Here is a 21560-nt window from a genome sequence, read left to right as displayed (position 1 = left end):
GACTCATTAATACACCACCCCTTCCTCTCTGGTTGATATAGTCACACAAGCTACTTTATAATCCAGAGGTAAGTGTCCTTCTCCATCTATGATGTGGGACCAGTGATTACTTTTGACTATGCGTATGTCCAATTTTCATTAAACTAAAACAATTTCTATTTTGTGTGTTGATTGCTTGTTGCCTCATATGTAGCGAACACATAATGGAAAACTTTGGCAGTTGCTGTGACTGATCTGCTCTGAATAATCTGCAGTCATTGTGAATTTGAGTATTTAACCAAAAACTGAAAATTCAGAAGCACAAAACATTTTCTAATATTTTATATGGCATTAATTTGATTTTTCCACTGACTAAGCAAGAAAATGGAAGACTACTTGAGAGACACAAACATTCAGTTGTAATGCTGCTGATAGCTCATTTGTGGCAGGACTAATGCATTTATTTGACTGCCAAATTTTTTTTTGGCAAGTCTTTCATTAAAGATAGAAGCACATACCAATATTCATGAAAAAATATTACAGAATTACCCAGTGTGGTACCTGTACGTGGCCTCTACAGGCAAAACAAAAAGGTTTCCAGGTAGACATAAAACAATATCAAGTTATTTTAACAAACATAGAAGCATAGCTTCATGGAAAGTTCACTGATTTACTAATTGTCTGAATAAAGAACATAAAGCTATTCTGAAGTTATATGAACTCTCTCTCAAATTTGTGGCAAACCAACAAATCTAGTAGTTACTTGTCAAGTATGGACCACCTTCACTTTTGAGTGGAATCAGCAAAAATTTGAAGTACTGTTGAACCATAAGTGAATGGCTCTCCATTAATCACAAATACTAAGTTTAATGGGCTGGCAGATACCAGATCCTTGTGCCTGAGTCCACAGAGACCAAGTCATATAGTCAAAGACTTATAGCTGACTGATGGCTGCTTGTTGCCACAGTGAAGGCATATGGTGTGGATTAAAGCAGTGGCTAGAACTGGCTTTCTGAGGCTGTGCAGTGGCCTAAATTTTTCATGGGCAGATGATTATATCATGCCTACTTGCTGGCACATGATTCCGCAAAAGTGAGTAGTGCCATGTTTGCTGTACATCCTGGTCATCACAGAGGTAACTCCTGTGGGCAGAGGGAGCTCCACTTCTTACGGTGGTGGCTGTCAGAGTTCCCTGTGGAATCAGCCTTGTGTTACTGCTGCCCTACAAGGATGCTGAGGCTCCAGAAGATGCTATCCTGCAAGCCAGCACATTGGCAACCCCCACGACTTGCATGTTATGCTTGTAGACTAAATGTCCTGATAAAACACAGCTTCCTAGAAACCCAGCTGCTCTAACTCTCTGCGTAACACGTAGTTGTGACCTGAGAACCTTTTCTTCCCAAAGATTGAGGTTGAGACCGGTTGCCTGCATGGTTGATGGGCCACTGAGGCCACTGAGGATTACATTGTCTGTTCAAATGCTTGAATGAGCAGAAGGCAGGCCAACCAAGATGGGTCATTGAGTTTCAGCAAGTTGTTCCTAAATCCCTCATCGAGTGAATGCACAAGGATCTTGTTTCTAACAAAAGCATCATCAGCATAGCATTGTTTACACTTCAAACTGGTGCAATGGAAACAACAGTCACAAGAAATACCCTGTAACTGCACTCTCCATTCTCAGTATGTTTTTGTGACAGCTAAAAAAAATTTGTGGTAGGTAGTGGCCACATGTACCTGGGAATCAGAATACTCTGCTAGTTTCATTTTAAGTTAATCATATGACAAATTTTTGGGTCTTACCTCTCTGTTTGACTGTTGACTGAGTCTATAAACTGTGACACCTGAACAGGTTGGCAAAAAGGCCTGTTGCTGGATACCATCTGAAATTCCATGTGCAGTGAAATGCTGTTTCAGGTGTACGATATAATTGGCCCAAGATTCTATCTTCATATCAAAAGCAGAAAACAGTGGTAGTGCTGACCAGAACACTTTCACTGTAGAGTCAGTCCATGCAAGTTTTCTGGATACTTCCAGTGGTATGGTGCAGCCAACCATCTTCTCCAATATCAGTTACTGTGTGTGCTGCATTTTTTTCAGTAATAAGAGAACTTGGGTGGCCACAACTGTGTTGACTGCAGCCATAGTGAAATGAAAGTTGAATATTAGGCCACCAGTGACATGATATGAAAACTCATGGAAAAGTCCAAAAATCACTGTCTTCTCAGGGAAACATCAAATATACACAAATTTTATAATGAAAACATCATTGCCAGTGACTAGTGCCCTTATGGGGGCTACACAACCAAAACAAAATTCCTAGGTGGACATAAAACAATATCAATGTTATTTTAACAAATATAAAAGTCTTGCTTCACAGAAAGTTCACTGATTGTACTAATTGTCTCAATGAAGATTGTAAAGACATTCTGAAGTTATACAAATTGCCTATTTAGTTTATGACAAACTGACAAATCTAGACATTAACTTTCAGTGTAGACCACTATCACCATTGAGTAAAATTAGTACAAACAGATGAACTGCAAGTAGACAGCTGTCTGTTAATCACAAGTACTAAGGTCATTGAGTGATTAAATACCAAGTCCTGGCACCTGAGTCCACAGAGGCCAAGTTGTAGAGGCAGAGGTCCATAGCTGACTGATAACTGCTCATTGTTGTGATGAAGGCATGTAGCATGGATTGAGGTGGTGGCTGGAATTGGCTTGCTGAAACCTTGCAACGGCAGATGGATATGTTATAGCCTACTTCCTGGCATGTGGCACAGTGAAGGCAAGTAGTGCCATGTTCATCAAGCCTCCTGGTGGTACACTGCTAATAGGTGAAGGTAGTGCCACATGTCATGAGAGTGACTGTCAGATTTGACCATGAAAACAACCTTACATTGTCCTCTGGGGTGTTGGTGAATGGCTATGGAAATGGCCTGTAGGCAGGCACATTTCCAATCTCCAAAATTTGCACGTTATGTTGGTGGACTAAATGTCCCAATGCAGAACCCAGTAACAAAAATATTTATCTCATCCCATAAATTTCCCATAGCATTAATATTGTGCAAAAGATTTTGAGAAGTGCATACAATAATTTGAAAGTCTTTGGAATGTCATCAAAACAAGTATACAGAGGCCTTCTTGCATGAGCAAATGCATTGTCTTGCTTTAATAACTTATGTTTGAAGAGTACATGAACTACACAGAAAAGTGCAAATTATTCTCAAGTAACCTTTCATAGTGCCTACAATCAGTTGCCTGTATAGAAAAAAGTAGTTAAATTAGCCAATATCAGTGACCTATATTTGGAGTTTCCATCAACCGACACTGTGTTTTTGTCAACCAGTGGGATCTGTAGCTTCTTGTGCTGTACCTGAAAGTAAAGAAGAAATATAACACTATTTGAGTTGTACAGTTCTAGGTGAGGAAATTGGTCACAAGCTGATTTAAAGAATCATTTTTATGTTATACATCTATATTCACATTCATATTCTCTAAACCACAGTGCAGCACATGGTAGAGGCTGAAGTGATTTCAAAAAATCCCAAGACTGTCAGTTACAGATGTAAACCCCACTCCTTACAGAAAAGTAAATTTTAATAACTTTCTACTGCTGTGTCAGGACATTAGCACAGGCTGTCTGCTTGTTAACCAGCCTACACATCCTGTGACAACAAATGAACCCCATTTTTCTTTCAGAGGCACCTTGAGAACATCTTGTATCAAATTGTAATGTCACAATGTCCTGACACATTTTATTGATTACTTCTCACAATTCTTGCCTTATGCTGGTGATCATAATCATGAAATAGCCATGGTAAAATACCACACTGTCTGTGCTGAAAGACAATCCCTTCAGTACAGTGTTGCTGTGATGCATGTGAAACTGTGGAGTAAAGTATTGTGAATGGCTGCTTGCCAGCTGAGATGGAATTTCAAATCTGTCATGTCCACCATTATGTGTCAGCCATGTCCCTTAAGGCCATGTCATTTTAGTAACATATAGAAGGAAAGCTGAAAAATTGACGGAATATATTTAGGGTCTGTATCAGGGAAACAAATTGAGAGCAATATTATAGAAAGAGTAGAGGAAATAGGTGAAGATGATGTGGGAGATTTGAGACTGCAAGAAGAATTTGACAGGCTGAAAACCTAATTAGAAACAAAACCCTTGGAATAAATGACATTCCCTCACAATTATTGAGATCCTTGGAAGAGCCAGCTATGACAAAATTATTACACATGGTGTGCAAGATACATAAGACAGGCAAAATACCTACAGGCTTCAGGAAAAGTGTAATAACTCCAATTCCAAATAAGGCACATTTGAACACCACCTAACCATCAGTTCAATATGTCATGCTTGCATAATATTGACAGAGAAGAATGGAAAAACTGGTTGAAGATGATCTCAGGGAAGAACATTTCGGTTTCTGGAAGAATATAGGAACACACAAGCAATACTGACCCTATGTCTGATCCTAGAAGACAGACTGAAGAAAGGCAAACCTGTATTTATACAATGTGTAGATTCAGTAAAAGCTTTTGACAGGGTTGACAGGACTACACTCTTTGAAATTCTGATGGTAGCAGGATAAAATACAGGAAGAAAACTGTTATTTATGGCTTTTATAGAAACCAGACTGCAGTTAACAAGAGCTGAAAGATATTAAAGGGAAGCCACAATTGAGAAAGGAGAGAGACAGGGTTGTAGCCTATCCCAAATGTTATTCAGTCTGTGCAGTGAGCAAGCTGTGAAGGAAATCAATGAGGAGCTGAGAAAGTGGAATAAAACTTCATGGAGAAGAAATAAAAACTTTCCACTTTGCTGATGACATTGAAATTCTGTCAGAGACAGAAAAGGACTTACAAGAACAGTTGAATGGAATGAATGGTTTCTTGAAAACAGATTACAAGATGAACATCAACAAAAATTAAATAAGTAATGGAGTATTATTGATTTAAATAAGGAAATGCTGAGGGAATTAGATTAGGAAATGATCAACCAAAAGTAGTAGATGACTTTTGCTATTTTGGTGGTAAAATAACAGATAATGGCCAGAGTACAGAGGATATAAATTGCAGACTGACAACAGCAAAGAAAGCATTTCTGAAAAAGATGAATTTGTCAACATCTAATATCAAATTAACTGGTAGGAAGTCTTTTCTGAAGCTGTTAGTTACGGTTGTAGCCTTTTAAGGAAGTGAAATGTGTTCAATAAGCAGTTCAGACAAGAAGAGAACAGAAATTTTTGGAATATGGTGCTTTAGAAAAACGCTGAAGATTAGATGGGTAGATAAAATAACAAATGAGAAGGTACTGAATTGAATTCAGGACAAAAGAAATTTCTGGCACAACTTGACTAAAAAAAAAAATTGATAGAACACATCCTGATGCATCAAGGAATTGGTAAGGGAAGGAAGAGTAAAGGGGGGGGGGGGCAGCGGAGGAACAGCGATCTAAAAGTTGTAGAGGAATAGAGGAATACTAAAGCTTGAATACAGTAAGCAGGTTCAAATGAATGTAGGTTACTTTAGTTACACACAGATGAAGAGGCTCGCAAAGGATAGACTACCACGGGGAGCTGCATCAAACCAGTCTTCCAACTAAAGACCACAACAGCAACAGTAACAACGATAACAACAGTGTAAGAAGTGCAAGCAATTAATTTGTTACCATAACAGATTTCCTTGTTCAAAGAGTATTGAAATTTGCAGCAAACAGGTCTTATTTGTAATTGCACCAACACAAAGAGGAACAAACATCACTGACTTTACTATTTAACTCTTTTTTTTCTAGAAAATAGGAGTCATTTGATTGTTGAGTTAGATCTGAAAGAATAACATCTTCAATATATCATTATCATTCCAAGGTCTTGCTTAGATGCCCTCAGAAAAGCCAGCTGGGTCTTATCATCCATAGACAGGAAACAGATATTCATCGTATTTGCAGACCAAATTTGGAACTCTCTGGGAACTATTTTTGAAATGGGCCAGGTTGCATAGCTATGTACATGTTACAATTAGGTCTTGCTAAGTGTGTCTTTCCACTAGAGACCACATTGGATTTGTCTTTGCTCATTGATAATGTGGCACTTGTTTCCTTGACTTAATGCCCATTGTGATATGACTAGACCATCTTAATCTAAAGGGTGGAATAACAAGTCTGATTTCTCCTTGTGATGAGTTTATATTTAGTCCTGTGCGGTTTTGTGCTTTGACTGTTTGTGTGTTGTGTTTCTAATATAGAAATGGAATGCATCCAGTGTTTATCTGAATGTGGTGGACAACAAATTTAAAAGTCATAGTCATGCTGTCCTTTGTACCAGACTAATTGTAGCATGTGAACACAGTTCAAGCCTTGCTCACAGCTTCGTCTCATTGGGCAGTGTATGAGCAAGTGTTTGACCCTTCTAAGATCATACAGCAGAAAAATCGATATTATCACCTTCTTCCAGAATTTCCCTTAGAATATTTAAGTTGTTGCATTGATGGATTTTTGAATGAACTAGCAATAAATATGGTTCATTTTTGTACTTTCATGTTTGTACTATATTTAACAACATATTTTAATGATACAAAAATGTAACTACATAAGTAGGGTTTGTCTTCTAGAATGAAATTTTCACTCTACAGCGGAGTGTGCACTGATATGAAACTTCCTGGCAGATTAAAACTGTGTGCCAGTCCCGAGTTCGAGTCTCGGTCCGCACACAGTTTAAATCTGCCAGGAAGTTTCAGGGTTTGTCTTGCTTGGCTTTACTCATACCCTGTTAGCATGTGAAATAACTTTCATTGACTTTTATAATCATTTAGTCTTATACTCTCAATTATTACTATTTAGCCGCAGTGAAAATGAATTAGGTCCTGTGACTCTGCCATGCTGCTAGTAAAATAGCTACACCATGTGCCAAAACACCTGCTAGATGTGCTGTTGGCTGACAGGAGAATGGGAATTGGGCATTTTGGCATGCAGTGTAGCTGTTTTACTAATGGCATGGCAGAGTTGCAGAACCTATTCCATTTACACCATGACTAAAGTGGTGACCCTTGAGTGCATCCCCAGAGTCGCAGGACCTAATTAATTTACACTGTGGGTAAAACTACATCCTTGATTTTGTACTGATTTTAACTGATTAACAGTATTTACTAAATAAGTATTGTTCTGTCAAAGATGATGCTGTCTGCATAGGAAAATATGGAACATTGGAGTTCCTTTATTTTTTTCCCACCGATGAGGTCATTATGGAAAACAAATTGTGGCCTTATGTTTTGTGTTCTTTTTCCAAAGGAACTATCTCAGCATTCACCTTAAGTTATTTACAGGAACCAGTGAAAGCCTACATCTGAAAGGCCACAAGGAGTTTTGAACTTCATTCCTCCTGAAAGTGAGGCATCTACATTACCTTACTAGGTGCATGATTTGGAGATAATCATTGCTGTTATCCCTTATTTATTTATTTATAAATAAATAAATAAATTAACTGCTGTCAGAAAACAGTACTAAAGAACTAAAGTTAAAACTGTAATTTTCCTAATATTGGAGCTCTTAACAGAGAGTTAAAAACAACTCATCTTATGTGTTTTCAGACCATCAACATTGGATTACCATTCTTACAGACTGTTTTTATGGATGACAATACTTAAATATGTTTAGCTATAAGTTGGTTTTAATATGTTTCTCATGTTTTGCATATATTTTATTGTGTTCATAGCACACAAAAATGCTAATGAACACCATATATTTCCATATTTACATATCTGATAGTGAAGTATTTTGGAGCAATGTTTTTAGATTAAGTGAAATATGCTTCTATTAAGTAAACATGGTACACGTTATTCAGCAAAAACCTTCCCAAGCTTGTAGCTTCTGCAGTTGGATACCTTTGTGTTGTTTGGTAATCTGTCAAATAAAAAGAAAATAACTTCAGCAATCTGATATGAACTAAAGGTTCAGCTTGACACTTATTTCCCAAAGTCTTTCCTGCTAAAGACAAGTTAGCTGTCTTATTGATTGTTAGTCACTTAGTATGACATATCAGTATATCAATGTTAAAATATGAACAAAAGAATATCTTCCAGTTTGAATGATGAAATTGTCAGTTTGGGGTATATTATGTAATGCCTATAATGTTTACAGCTTTAAGGAGAGAGGTGCAAGATATGCACTTCTGATGTTACCTGAGGATCAGAAGAAAAGAGGTGTTATTTCAGCTTCCCTTGGGAACCATGCTCTGGCACTTTGTTATCATGGAAAGGATTTGAAGATTCCTGTGACTGTTGTTATGCCTTCTGTAGCACCATTAATGAAGATCCAAGCCTGTCAGCAGCATGGAGCTACTGTTATAATCCATGGCGAAGATATGGGTGAAGCCAAAAAGGCTGCAATGAGACTTGCGCATGAGAAAGACTTGACTTACATTAATGGGTAAGAAGTTTAATCCATAATGCACATCACAGCTACAAAACACTGCAGAGCTTTTACACATTGGATATGTTAACTTTTTAATTTTGTAATAATTCTTGTTTTTACACTACCTGATCAAATGTATCTGGACACCCCCTATGTAATGTGGAACTGACCACTAGATGTCATGAGAAGTGTATCCACCAGTATAAAAGGAGATGGGAAGTATTGTGTTATCAGTAGGGCAGCTGAACTAGCAGAATTGTTCAATCAGAAGCGCTCAGTAACTCAGAACATGGACTAGTCATTGGATGTCATCTGAGTAACAAATCAGTCAGGGACATTTCAATACTTCTAAAGCTGCTCAAGTTGATTATTGGTCATGTAATTCTGAAGTGTAAATGCAAAGAAACAGCCATAGCTAAATCAAGATAAGGCAGATCTCATGTAATGGCAGACAGGGACCATCTAGAATTGACGAGTGTGGTTGTAAAAATGGCATGAAAGCAGCAGAAAGAACCACCCAAGTGTTAGGGTACAGCAAATGCCTGGAGGGCATTATCTGCTATCATGTGCAGTGCCAATGGTGAAGTATGGTGGATGTTGAATTATGGTATGGGGGTGTTTTTTGTAGTTAGGGTGTAGTCCCCTTATTTTGAATAAGGAAAACACTAAATTCAGATGGATAAGACTACATTTTACAGTATTGTGTATTATGTACAGTAGAGGAACAGTTCAGAGACAGAGATTGTCTCTACCAGCATGACAATGCACCCTGACGTAAAACAGCATCTGTAAGGCAATGATTTATTGACAATAACATTTGTGAAATGGATTGACCTGCCCAGAGTGCTGACCTGAACCCAATGAAATACCTTTGAAATGTGTTATTAAGTCTACTTCACTCCAGACCCCAGTCTCCAATATCACAACCCTCTGTGGTTTGGTTCCTGCTGAAGAATGGGCTGCCATTCCTCCACAGACATGCAGATACTTCATTGAAAGTGTCCACAGCAGAGTTCAAGCCATCATAAAGGTAAAGGGTGGACACACCCCATACTAATGTCCACTAATAGGTATCCAGCTACTTTTGATCAGATAATGTACACACTGCATTATATATTTTTAATGTATTAAGAAATGTACTGCAGGAAAGACAGGGACTAGAACTATTTTTATTTTATTGATCTGATATCTCACTTAAATGTTTTTGTGTTGTCAAATAATATATAAATAATGTTTATGTAATTTAGCATATACTATATACAGTGTGAGCTATACCTATTTGCATAGCAGGTTGTTAAACACATAGTATTTTTTTCTTGTTAGTTCGCTTTCATAGCGGATGTTCACTCGAAACAAGGTTGCTCCATTTTTTTGGCAACTAACAAATGTATTGTAGGGTGATTGAGGTTGCATTTCTTATTCCATGTTTTCATTTTGTTTTGCTAATATTACAGCAAGTGTTGCTATAAATGTCACATCTTCTTTTGTGTTAATAAATTGTTAGTGACTGTGCCTCTCATTTACAAAAACTTAGATGTACATGAAAACAGTTCTATGAAAAAGACTAACATTGCTCATTTACAAAAAGAATAAAAAGCCTCCCAACATGATTGATTATGTGATACATCATAATATGTGTTTTGTTGGTGTTGTTGTGGTCTTCAGTCCTGAGACTGGTTTGATGCAGCTCTCCATGCTACTCTATCCTGTGCAAGCCTCTTCATCTCCCAGTATCTACTGCAACCTACATCCTTCTGAATTTGTTCAGTGTATTCGTCTCTTGGTCTCCCCCTATGATTTTTACCCTCCACACTGCCTTCCAATACTAAACTGGTGATCCCTTGATGCCTCAGAACATGTCCTTCCAACCGATCCCTTCTTCTAGTCAAGCTGTGCCACAAACTTCTCTTCTCCCCAATCCTATTCAACACTTCCTCATTAGTTATGTGATCTACCCATCTAATCTTCAGCATTCTTCTGTAGCACCACATTTCGAAAGATTCTATTCTCTTCTTGTCCAAAATATTTATCGTCCATGTGTTACTTCCATACATGGCTACACACCATACAAATACTTTCAGAAACGACTTCCTGAGATTTAAATCTATATTCGATGTTAACAAATTTCTCTTCTTCAGAAATGCTTTCCTTGCCATTGCCAGTCTACATTTTATATCCTCTCTACTTCGACCATCATCAGTTATTTTGCTCCCCAAATAGCAAAACTCCTTTACTACTTTAAGCGTCTCATTTCCTAATCTAATTCTCTCAGCATCACCTGACTTAATTCGACTACATTCCATTATCCTCGTTTTGCTTTTGTTGATGTTCATTTTATAACCTCCTTTCAAGATACTATCCATTCTGTTCAACTGGTCTTCCAAGTCCTTTGCTGTCTTTGACAGAATTACAATGATTCCCATTATAATCATTTACACAACATTTTCCATTGCAAAATCCCAATGTATATTTTAAATGACTGTGCATTCTACTGCGGATATTTTATAATGATTATTTTTATCAAAATTGAGCCTGCAATTTTGAGTCCAGTCAATTAAAATGGTGTTGCAGTTTTAGTGTTTTAAACAGGCTATCTAGCACTGTTGAATTCAGTTCAGTGATTGGCAGTGAAGTTGCTATGTTAGTTCTATTTTTTAATAATTAATGGATAAATACACTGTATTATGGCTCATCTTATCTGTTAACAAATGCACTGCAGGAATGATATACATTCATATATTAGGGATTATACTCCTTTTTATTTCATTAACCCAACATCTCGTTTGGATACTTTAATGGTGTTGAAGAATTATACCAATAATATTTATGTGATTTACAAAGTGAATTAAAATTTTGTGTATACTGTATCAATCAAGAATCAGGAATTTTATTCACCGTAGATCATTTTACAATGATATTGGCTTCGTCATACAAGATGCACTAGTACATACAGAATAATAAAATAAACTTCTGTCTATACATTATAGAATACATTTGAAGCATGGCAGTGTACCAAATTACAAAGGATAGCTTTTAAAAGTTAACGCAACAAGCCATCTTATAATCTAATATAATATGGTATTTTATTGTTTATAGTATAAACTTTGTAATTACACACGATTAACCACAGCACAAAATAATATGTTTAACTACAGACAACTTTTAAATGCTTATATTCTCCTCAGGCATCTTAAAGAATTCTTTAATGTCATAGAATGGATGATCTGACAGCCAGCTGTACCACTTAATTTTAAAAGAATTTGTATCCATAGACTGAACATGAACTGGCAGTTTATTGAACATTTTGAGTGTGTTAACTTTGTGGGAATTTCCTGTTCTCGCTAGCCATTCTTGATGAATCTTCAAAATGATTTAACAAATGAACTACTGTACTGTAATAACTGAATAAGGAACTCAATCTTACTGGCAATTTTGCAATCTTCTTAATACTTGTAAGTGAATGAAACAAGGGAAAAAACATTTCAGGTAGAAAGAAGGTTAGAGCTTAACACCCTGTTGACTGTATTAGGGGTGACACACGTACTCAGTTGGACAAAGATAATGTGGAAAGTTGCCCACAGTCTTTACCTATAAAATAACATCACAGAACTTGCCTTTAGTGTTTTAGAAACTGTAGGAAACCTACAGGAGATTGATAGAATGAAGATATAAAGTTTCTGTACGTTCAGAAGAAAAATGAAACATTGGTAGGTGACCTTAGGTATTCTTTAATAAGTGCAGCACAAGCCACATCACACCAGACCTATAGATATTTCACTCATGTCTACTTATTGTGAGCCATTAAAAATTTTCTTGCCTGATGGGCTCCAGTCCACTTGTCATATTGCAGGTACTACCAGTTACAAGGGAAACAAGTAATGCATTTACTTCAAAGTGTCACCCAGTATAAGTATGGCATGCACCCCTTCAAGGGACAAAATCCAAGAGATCTTTCTTGTATCCTGCAGAATATTTTTAGACCAATCTGATAACTTAAAGACAGCTTTATCTGGAAGTCTTACAGTATGCTACAGGGAACCTAAGACCACATGAAGCTGCACAACAAGTTGTATTCTGTAGGCATAAGAAGCAAGAATAACATGAAAAACTGGAGACTCACCCATGAATTGACTCCATTCATGTGAGCAGTAATAGACAATGGACTGTCTTCCCAGTTATTATGACTATTCCCTTAAGTCAACAATGGCAGTTTTGATGAAGACGTCACCCTCAGTCAGTCCAAGTACTGGTTAGCACATTTATAATAGCCACAAAGTACATTTTTAATATTCACTACTAATGATGTCTATGCAACATGATGCATTGACATAACTGTATGAACATGTACAATGAAGAGCCAAAGAAACTAGTACACCTGCCTCATATCATGTAGGGTCCCCATGAGCATGCAGATGTGCCACAACATGACGTGGCAAAAATGGCTCTCAACACTATGCGACTTAACTTCTGAGGTCATCAGTTGCCTAGAACTTAGAACTAATTAAACCTAACTAACCTAAGGACATCACACACATCCACGCCTGAGGCAGGATTCGAACCTGCGACCATAGCTGTCGCTCGGCTCCAGACTGTATGACGTGGCATGGCTTGACTAATGTCTGAAGTAGTGCTGCAGGAACTGACACCATGAATCCTGCAAGGCTGTCCCATAAATCCACGAGAGTACAAGGGGGTGGAGATTTCTTCTAAGCAGCACATTGCAAGGCATCCCAGATATACTCAATAATGTTCATGCCTGGGCAGTTTGGTGGCCAACAGAAGTGTTTAAACTCAAAAGAGTGTTCCTGGAACCACTCAGTAGCAATTATGGAAATGGGAAATGTCGCAGAGTTTACTGAAATTGCGAAAGTCCGTTGGAATGCACAATGGACATGAATGGATGTGGGTCGTCAGACAGAATGCTTACATACATGTGAACTGTCAGAGTTGTATCTAGACGTATCAGGGGTCCCATATCACTCCAACTACACAAAACTTGTTGGACCAGACAACATGTTTCCAGTCATAAACAGTCCAATGTCTGTGTTGATGTTCCCAGGCGAGGCATAAAGCTTTGTGTCATGCAGTTATCAAGGGAACAGGAGTGGGCCTTCAGCTCTGTAAACCCGTATTGATGATGTTTCATTGAATAGTTCAGACACGGACACTTGCTGATGGCCCAGCATTGAAATCCATAGCAATTTGTGGAAGGGTTGCACATCTGTCCCATTGAACAATTCTCATCAGTCATCATTGGCCCTGTTCTTGCAGGATCTTTTTCTGGTTGCAACAATGTCAGAGATTTGATGTTTTACCAGTTTCATGATATTCATGGTACACTCGTGAAATGGTCGTATGGAAAAATCCCCACTTCATCACTACCTCGGAGATGCTTTGTCTCATTGCTCATGTGCGGACTATAACACCATGTTCAAACTAACTTAAATCTTTATAACCTGCCATTGTAGCAGCAGGAACTGATCTAACAACTGTGCCAGATACTTGTTGTCATATACAGATGTTGCTGACTGCAGCACTGTATTCTGCCCATTTACATATCTCTGTATTTGAGTATGCATGCCTATACCAGTTTCTTTGACGATTCAGTGTATGTTATGTATGAAAAGTTTGACATATTTGATAATTGATTACATCTGACACCAAGAAATGAATAAAAATTAAATTATGTAAAATATGTTTCTAATAAAGAATTGATTTCATACCATATTAAGATGAAATTAGAGGTCAATGAGACATCCTACAATAAACATTTAATTCAGAATGAGTACATAAGCATTTTCACCAGTGATGGATAAACTGTGATAAGCAAATTTTATTCACATTCAGAACCAATCATCAGCAGTTAATATTTCTGGAAAATATCAAAAGTTTGTTGATATCTTCAGCAACTGTCAAAACTTGTAATATCTACTGATGATATAATAAATTGAGGGAAAGAGTGGGGATAGGGCATATAGGTGGGGGTTGAAATGGAGGGAAGTAGCAACTGAACATAAATCACTGGGAACGAGAACCATAAATGCTAACAGTTTTAGACAACTAAGCAAAGATGCAAAAAAGCTATTTGTGATGTCACAATGAACCAAATTTAACAGTGTAAATATATACAAATAATTCTGGTTTAAAACATTTTCAAAGATTGAGATAGTAAAAGGAGGATTATAAAACATCATAGTTAAGTAATATGACTTGTAATTACTTATTTTTGTTCCAGCTATGATCATCCACACATAATTGCTGGACAAGGAACTGTAGGATTAGAAATCGTGGAGCAAGTATCAAAGATCGATGCTGTTGTTGTACCTGTTGGAGGAGGAGGACTAATAGCAGGAGTTGCTCTTGCTGTCAAGTCAATGTTTCCTGATATTAAAATCATTGTGAGTACAAAATTATGGACTATAGCAAAGTTCTGAGGAAGATGCTCTTTATGTTGCATTAAAAATTATCTGGTACTGGTATTCAAATAATTTTTACCTCTTATCTATAAGAAACATTAATCATGATATAGGTTCTACTAAAGAGTAGGCTTTAGTATGGAGATTTATTGACAATATGCGGTTTACTTATTAATAATTTTACAAATGTATTTCATTTACTTTTTTCATTGATTACAGCAGGAGAGAGAGAGAGAGAGAGAGAGAGAGAGAGAGAGAGAGAGAGAGATGTGGGTGGGAGGGAGAGAGAGGAGAGAGACAGAGAGAAAGAGAGAGAGAGAGAGGGGGGGGGGATAGGGAGAGGGAGAGAGAGAAAGAGAAAGAGAAAAAGGTCAGGGGAGGGTGGGGGCCGTCAAAAGGAATAGATGTGTGTTATCTTTAGTTACAAATCTTTAGAGTTTGTCCATCTGCCTAACTGGAAAGATGCTTTTCCTTTTATCACATCCACCTTCCCTTAATGTAATACATATATTTCACCTTGAATGTATTTGTATAGATAACATCACTGTGATTAATGTGTGTAGGGCATAGTCTTGTTGATGAGAGAAATGATAAAATACAACCTGGTTGCTGGCACAAACCTTATTGAACAGGTCAGCAAGCTTAATAGAACCACTTAGAGGATGGATTATTATCAACCTTGTCACATTATCTCTTTCTGTGAGGTACTCTATGAGATTTGAAATAAAAATCCACTACACTGGTGCTCATGTTAATGATCAGTAACTGTATTCCATTCATCCTTCTTGTCCTTACGAACTATATTCTAGTGATGAAAATTCTTTCACAGTCAAAATTGAAACAAACATCTTTAGGTAAGGAACCCTGCTCTAGTACATTTTAGCAAAGTTAACCTCAGAGGAGGGGTCTCACAGAAAGAGAGAGAGAGAGAGAGAGAGAGAGAGAGAGAGAGAGAGAGAGACAGAGGAGGGGGGGGGGGGGGGGCGGGCTAAAAATTGTTCATGACTGCTTGCTGCCTCTTCCAGAAAAAGAGTTAGGTTGGAAGCAATAGAAATATTGTAAGACAACAGTGAAAGTGTAGCTCACTCACTGGCTTGGAAAAATTAAAAGTGAAGAGCTTCCTTGATAATGTAGGTACCACGCTTAGATATAGCCCACTGCAACATCAGCATCTTCCTTTCCAACAATAAGTAGTCATGGTTAAATTTAGTTGTTTGTGCTGATTTTTGTAGAGTTCTCATATTGTTCACACAGTGGATGACATGCATAAAATTAAGAATGAAACAGTTTCATGTCATTTGATGAAAGACTTAAACAAGCAATTAGGGGCTTATGTAAATACTTAACTTGTTTTTATAATACACAAATGTAAGATTCACATGGGTAGCAGAGTGCATTACAGAGCCCACTTCCAGGACCCAGGAAGGCCCATTGGTCCCAGGTCAAATCAGCCTCAGGGATTACTGACGGGAGCTGGTGTGTTGGATAGCCTGGGTGTGGTTTATAGTTGGTTTTTCACATCGACTTAGCTAAATACTGGGCTGATTCCCATCTCCCACCTCATACACATGATGAGCAGACCCTTTGAAAAATGATTTTGCATTTGACCATGCAGTTACACTAGTTGCAAACAAAGGATCCACAAATTTTTCCTGTGGGTTGGGGGGACTGCTGCTAGTAGCTTTAAAATTCCTTCGGGAGTGACAACCCACTGCAGTCTTTTTCCTTTCCCTGATCTTTATTTAGTATCTTTATGGGATAAGCAAGACAATTGTTGGATTTTGCAATGTTAGTGGTAAAGAATGGCTGGATGCCCTTCCTACCACCCCCCCCCCCTCAATCCCCCCGGACCCCCATCCCCACCAGAATGGTATTTGTGTGCACCATCTGACCATGTGTAGTGTTATTCCACATGAAAGTGTGTGAATATTTTCTAAAATTATATGAATCATGTAACTAAGGTATAAGATGTGTACCAGCAAAGTATTCAACTAGTGGGATGTGTGGAAACCACCTAGAAGCCTCATCCAGGCTCACTGGCACACAGGCCATCATCATTTATCCACTGGGCAGGATTCAGTTTGGGGCCAGCTTGCCTCTCCAAATCCTGTAAATGGTGTGCTAATGCATGTGACTAAAAGGACAGCATGATGACCCAATCATAATAATAGCCTGTATACTGGTATGGTTAGTTCTCTGCAAAATTGGAGAAGTACCATATCAGTCCTGACCCAGGATGGGCCAGAAAAAGGGCACTGGATGGGAAGGATGGAAGGAATATTATCAGTGTCATCTTCTGATAATCCTTTACTTTCTCAATGTGATGCACTTAAAATACCATTTATTCTTCATGTATAGACAAGGATAGAAGCATATTTTTCATACCTACACTCCCTGATACCTTAGGAGATAATTTTATGTGATGTCATTAACAAATTTTTGTAAAAAATGATCAAAAAATTTGACCAAAAGTCACTGATCACAGCACTGAACATAGTCTGCCCCACATTACATTGTATTGAAGTACAATGAGATAATGTAGGCTTTATAAGAAGTTCATCAGTTTTTTCTTTTTTGCTTTCAACCAATTTTTTTAGTGTTTTGGGAGCAGTCCTGTGATAGAAGTCTGAAAAATAAGTCTTCAGACACTGTGCACATTGACCTAGTTCTGTGCTTTTAATGATAACCATTGTGCAGCTGTTTTTGTTTTCTTAACAAGCTTCCTAATTATATTTATATACCATGGAAGACATTTGCCATTTTTACCTTTTCTATTTTCGAAAAAAATATTTATACAGCTTTATCAGCTAACTGCTTGGAATTGAGACACAATTCGACATTTATGTCTACATCTACATTTATATAGATACTCTGCAAGCCACCATAAGGTGTGTGGTGGAGGGTACCCTGTATTTTTCATTTCCCCTCCTGTTCCAGTGGCAAATGGAATGAGAGAAAAACAACTGTCTGTACACCTCCGTATGAGCCCTTATTTGTCGTATTTTATCTTCATGGTCCTTAAGCATGATGTATGTTGGTGGCAGCAGAATCATTTGGCAGTCAGCTTCAAATGCCGGTTATCTAAATTTTAGCAATAGTGCTTCCTGAAAAGAACACTGCCTTCCCTCCAGAGATTCCAATTTGAGTTCCCCGAAACATCTCCATAACACTTACATTTTGTTTGAGCCTACTGGTGACAAATCTAGCAGCCCTTCTCTGAATTGATTTGATGCATTCTTTCAATCTGATCTGGTATGGATCCCTGTCACTTGAGTAATATTCAAGAATAGGTTGCACTTGCATCCTATATGTGGTCTCCTTTACAGGTGAACCACTCTTTCCAAAAATTCTCCCAATAAACTGAAGTTGACCATTTGCCTTCCTGACCAAAGCTTTTAGTTGCTTGTTCCACCTCATATTGCTTTGCAATGTTATGTCCAGATATTTAAATGATTTGACTATGTCAAGCTGGACACTAGTAATACTGTATCCAATCACTACAGGTTTGTTCTTCCTACTCATCTGCATTAACTACCATTTCTTTTTCCACATTTAGGGCTAGCTGCCATTCATCTCACCAACTGGAAATTTTGTCTAAGTCATCTTGTATCTTCCTACAGTCACTCAACTTTGACACCTTACTGTAACCATGGCATCATCAGCAAACAACGTCTGACTGCTGCCACCTGACTGCCAAATCATTTATGTATATAGAGGACAACAGTGGTCCTATCACACTTCCCTGGGGTGCACATGACAATACCCTTGTCTGTGATGAACACTTGCCATATTGAGTTCTGTTGTTTAAGAAGTCTTCAAGCCACTCACATATCTGTGAGCTTACTCCATTTGCTCGTACCTTCATTAACAGCTTGCAATGGGGCACTGTGTCAAATGCTTTCTGGAAATCTAGAAATATGAAATCTGCCTGTTGCCCTTCATCCATAGTTCTCAGTATATCATATGAGAAAAGGGCAAACTGAGTTTTGCACGAGCGATGCTTTCTAAAACCATGCTGATTCATGGACATAAGCTTCTTAGCCTCAAGAAAATTTATTATATTCAAACGGAGAATCTGTTAAAGGATTCTGCAGCAAACACAAGTTAGGGATATTGATTGGTAATTTTTCAGATCCATTCTTTCACCTTTCTTTATATTAGAGTCACCTGCACTTTTTTCCTATCACTTGGGACTTTGTGGTATGTGAGAGATTCACAATAAATGCAAGCCATGTAAGGGCCCAATGCTGAGTATCAAACTGGAATTCTATCAGGACCTGGTGATTGATTTGTTTTCAAATCTTTAAGTTGCTTCTCTGCACCAGGTATGCTTATTTCTATGTCATCCATACAGGAGTCTGTCCAATGGCCAAATGGCAGTATGTTTGTATGGTTCTCTTGCAATAACAGTTTCTTGAATGTGAAGTTTAAAACTTCAACTTTTGTTTTCCTGCCTTCAATTGCCACACCAGACTGGTAAACAAGGGACTGAATGGAAGCCTTAGACCCACTTAGCGATTTTATATATGACCAGAATTTTCTCGAGTTCTCTGCCAGATCTGCTAAGGTGTGATGGCGGTAGTTGTTCTATGATTCTCACATTATTCTTTTCACGGACACATGAATCTCTACTAACCTTTGCTTGTTGTTGTTTGTTTGTCCCCTTTTTAACCTAGAGTGCAACAGCCTCTGCTTCCTCAGCATCTTACAAAATTTGTTATTAATCCATGGTGGTTGTTTTCTATCCTTTATCCACTTACTAGATGCATAACTCTTCAGACCACAATTTACAATCTGCTTAAACTTTACCCATAATTCCACTGCATAGTATTGTGTGATTCATTCCACTGTAGCCTGTTTTCCTAGATGAGCAAATAATAAGTACATGGGATATGAAAGGTTGAAACTATGTGCATAGCTGGGGCGTGAGCCGAAACATAACAACTGAGGCACTTGAGATCACCTCATGGGCTGTCTCAAAGCCTAAGTTTCCACTGACTCTTCTACGCTCTCTCCAAATTCTGCAGAGACTTTCCTGTGTTGTTACAAGGTTAACAGTTCTAGCAAATGTGTAGGGTTGAAACTTTGGTCTCTCTAGTGCCTCAAGGTTATTGTTGAGATTAAATTCTTTTACTTGTTGCAGAATACACATTTTAGTCACTAAAAGAAATTCATCTTAGAAATAATTATTAACTAAGCCATTATTTTTATGTTATTATCTAGCTTAACATTACATATATTTTTTGAGGAATTTTGTGACTGTTATAATGCTCCCATTGTTCTCCATACATTGCTCACTGTTCCTGCAGCGAAAACAATTTAAATTTAAATTTACTTGTCTGCAACCTGTACTTTGATTCAATGTACTATGTAAAACCATTTGGTTTATTAATGACAACCTTAAAATTTCTGTGAATCCCTATGGGTCTTATCTACATCTGATTATTCCCTTAGGTTACAAATATTATTCCCTAGATCAGAGATACAGTTCATAGTCACTTTATATTAAGTTGGTGAGTTTCATACTTCACAGAGATTACTCAGCCTCATCCATGCAGAATTAGCATAAGAAGACAAAATTAAAATAACTGTGTGTAATGATGGATCAACTTATGCCTGGGAATGAAGAGAAAAAATTACTATTAGTCAATAGTTAATTTGTTCAAAATTCAACCAACAGTGTAACACAAAAATCACATGTGAACGTCTTCATTTAGTTCTCAGTGATCTAATTAAAGTTTATACTAATTACATACTGTACAACTGGCTTAAAATAAACCTCAGATTAAAAATAAAACTCAACCATTTCACCAGATGTAACAATTGAAATGGCACAATATTTGGACATCAGATTAAAAAGTAATCATTTGGTATTCAAATGCTCTGTCTCATGTCTATTGCCAGACATAACTTTTGAAATGGCATAATAAATAATTGAAGGAATAAATATAACAATTCATCAAATATTAGAGGCACTCAGTTGTCAAAAGTTACATAAACAATTCTGAGAACTTTGCTTATTTTGGTCAAATCCTTTTTCTATTATTTACATTCCACCAGGTCTTTCTGTTACCATATTACGATGCAAAATGGCATGACACTTTGACACCAGGCTGAGAAATCATCATCAGCTGATCCAGTGCGCTGAGGCAATGTATTTTTCACTTCCAATTTAACACCATATGTGTGGAAGGACAAGTATATGGGTGCCAAGATTTACTGATATGTTTGTCATGAAGGATCATGTAGAAATCTATACGGTAGGAACCTCACATGATAATATGGAATAGGGTGTGAGAGGGGGAAGGTTGGGGGGTCTGAAGTCCAGTGGTCTCACTTTCAGAGTGCAAGTCTCTCTAAATATTGATGAGTGCAAGATACTGGTACTATAATTCCTATAACAAAGTGAAAGAATCTGATAATATTTTATTACAAGATTCATGGTGTATGTCTAGAGCATGTCACTTCATATTAATATTTAGGAATAATGCTAAGACAGAATATGAAATGGGACAATCATATAAAATCAATATTAGAAAGTGAAAAGTCCATGATAGAACAGCCACAATATGGAAAGGATAGATTGCTACTCACCACATAGAGCAGGCATTGAGTCAGAGACAGTTACAATGAAAAAGACTGTGAAATGGGACGGGCATGTGGGGAGTGTGGTAGGGAAGGCAGATGGTCAACTTTGGTTTATTGTGAGAACTTTGAGAAAGTGTGGTTCATCTGTAAAGGGGACTACAT

General features: G+C 37.5%; 1 protein-coding gene across 1 annotated transcript in view; it reads left to right on the top strand.

The window, feature by feature from the left end:
- LOC126470041 (L-threonine ammonia-lyase) overlaps nucleotides 1-21560 on the top strand; it is a 217972-nt gene that overhangs the window by 141666 nt on the left and 54746 nt on the right. Inside the window, exons 4-5 of the mRNA XM_050097537.1 lie at nucleotides 8122-8409; nucleotides 14630-14792. Coding sequence (XP_049953494.1) covers nucleotides 8122-8409; nucleotides 14630-14792 — 451 coding nt within the window. The remainder of the gene's footprint in view (nucleotides 1-8121; nucleotides 8410-14629; nucleotides 14793-21560) is intronic.

This window comes from Schistocerca serialis, chromosome 3 (assembly GCF_023864345.2).
Source record: "Schistocerca serialis cubense isolate TAMUIC-IGC-003099 chromosome 3, iqSchSeri2.2, whole genome shotgun sequence".
Classification (NCBI taxonomy): Eukaryota; Metazoa; Arthropoda; class Insecta; order Orthoptera; family Acrididae; genus Schistocerca; species Schistocerca serialis.
This window is presented reverse-complemented; position numbering and strand designations above follow the sequence as displayed.